This window comes from Triticum aestivum, chromosome 3D (genome assembly GCF_018294505.1).
Source record: "Triticum aestivum cultivar Chinese Spring chromosome 3D, IWGSC CS RefSeq v2.1, whole genome shotgun sequence".
Lineage (NCBI taxonomy): Eukaryota > Viridiplantae > Streptophyta > Magnoliopsida > Poales > Poaceae > Triticum > Triticum aestivum.
The window spans coordinates 553173160-553175297 of NC_057802.1; the positions used below are offsets into that span (position 1 = coordinate 553173160).

Below are 2138 nucleotides of genomic sequence, written 5' to 3' on the forward strand. Positions count from 1 at the left end.
ACCTTTTGGGAGGGAGGGAGAGAGACGGTCTGCTGCTCGCCTGCTCTTTTTCAAGCCGGCAGCTATCTCCGTCGCCGCCTATGCGTACTGGTCTTCCGCTTGTTGTACACACTTTGTACTCCGGTTTCCTCGATAAATTGACTGAGTTTAATAAGGCTGGCAGTGGCACAGACGTCGTTTTGGTAGGCTGATGTTGACGCGCGCTCTTTCTTTCTTCTTTGCGTTGAAGTTGTGGTGTGCCCAACTCAACTTTCTTCTTCGTGCTAGCCATTCTCAGTGCGATAACTGCTGCTTGCTGTGTATGCCAGTGAGTAGTGACTGGCTAACGTTTTTGTGTGTATCAGCCTCTTCTCCAAGAGGCCGATGTAGAAACATTTTTGATGCCTCTCAATTTATTCTGTGTGGGATCATAAAGTCTTAAATTGGAGTCTCATAGGCTAACATTTGTGTTTCATTGTACAACTAAACTAAGTACTCCCACAAACTGAGGATAACACATAGACAACCTGGAAACCGAACACATCCAAAGATTTATACAATCACCGTGTAACCTTGTTTCATTGTGTTGAAACTATGGTCGTGAAAAACCCTTTGAGAAAGGGGGAAAAGTCATACACCAAAAAGAGTCACCATGCCAATCGGCATGGGAAAAAACTTGATGAATTGTTCGTCAGAAAAAAACGTTGCTTCCTACAGAGACCTGAACCTGAACTAGAAGAAGAGGGTCACAACTCACAAGGAGCGGTTGATGAGGCCACGCACGACGACCAAGCCCAGGGCGAGCAGCTGATCCATTTCCGGCGCCACCGTCAGCGTCAGCACGTCCTCCCCCAGCACCACCCCCGCCGCCGTCTGCTTCCGCGCCACCTCCGCCACGACCGAGCCATCTACACCGCTCACTCTGTACTCAGGCTTGCGCGCACAGCCCCCGTCGATCCTGTAGCAGGTCGCTGCGCCGCCGTGCATCGCCACGGCGGCCCCGCCCTTCTTGGCCCGCCGAACGCTGAACCACGCCGTCGCCTCCTCCCCCTCCTCATACCGGCAGACCTCCCATCTCCTGAACATGCCGAAGCCCTTGCGCCTGAACCTGATGAGGGCGTTGCCGGCGCGGTCCATGAGGAGGACCTCGCGGCCGCCCCTGCAGCCGTAGTTGTCGACGCGGAAGGCGACGCTGCCGTCGGGGCCGTAGACCGCGCAGCCGTTGCCGTTGAACACCAGCGACTTCATCCACACCGTGTATGCCTGCCTGGCCCGCTGGCCCTGGAGGTGATCATCGGAGGACGACGGCGAGGGGGGCGCAGGGAGGGGCTGGATCTTGGCCATTGAAGAGAGAACGAAGAAGAAGAAGATTGCTCTGCTCGGCTCCGCTCGGCCCTGCTCTGCTGCTGCTGTTTGGCCTATTTATTCAGGGTCTGGATTTTGTTAATGGCAGTGTTGTGAGCGTCACACCTTGGGATAGAATAGTGCGGCACCAAAGTTGTTTATGCTCCATCTAGTCATCTACTAGTACTGTAGTACGAATCAGCATGCGATTAGCACCACGTTTGGTGATTCATCAAGAGTTGAAACATGGATATATAATTAAAACCACAATGTAATGCAATGCTCAACATGTGTGAGATCAAGTTTAAAAATGGATGATCGAAACGTACTATTTCGACCCATATATGTCAAAAAATAGATTGTTTTGTTTTGGCGAGTAGAAAGAAAGCAGGCATGTAGCCATGTACGTTAGCTGCCTGAAGGAAGGATAAGTACTTGCACCTAATCGATTAATTAAGCATTCGGGCCAGTTCGGTTTTCTCTCGTTTTCCATTAAGTGTTCATGACCGTGGGGCGACAAACTTGAGTCGTTGTGTCCCCCCCTTGTCTCATGTCAGGCCCTCAACTTTGTTTTGTCTATAACAACATCACTTTATGTACGCACATTGCAGAATTGAACAAAGTTTTTCTTTTCTTTTCTTTTTCAGTAAGCAGAACTGCTTGAGAATAAGAAGCTGTGATTTTTTATTTTACTCACGCTCTTGCTGGATTAGTGAAATCCGCCACCAGCTCTGACAGAAAAAGGATATGCAGCGTGAACTATATAAAACTGAGATCGAATTCTGAAGAATCGGCTACCACCTAACTAATTAGCT

The 2138-nt window shown here is 50.0% G+C and overlaps 1 protein-coding gene across 1 annotated transcript; it reads right to left on the reverse strand.

Moving 5' to 3' along the window:
• Positions 1-514: 514 nt before the first annotated feature.
• Positions 515-1391, reverse strand: LOC123075355 (protein LURP-one-related 11-like). The gene has a single exon (XM_044497983.1). The coding sequence runs from the start codon at positions 1321-1323 to the stop codon at positions 733-735; it is 591 nt and encodes a 196-aa protein (XP_044353918.1). The 5' UTR covers positions 1324-1391; the 3' UTR covers positions 515-732.
• Positions 1392-2138: the final 747 nt, after the last annotated feature.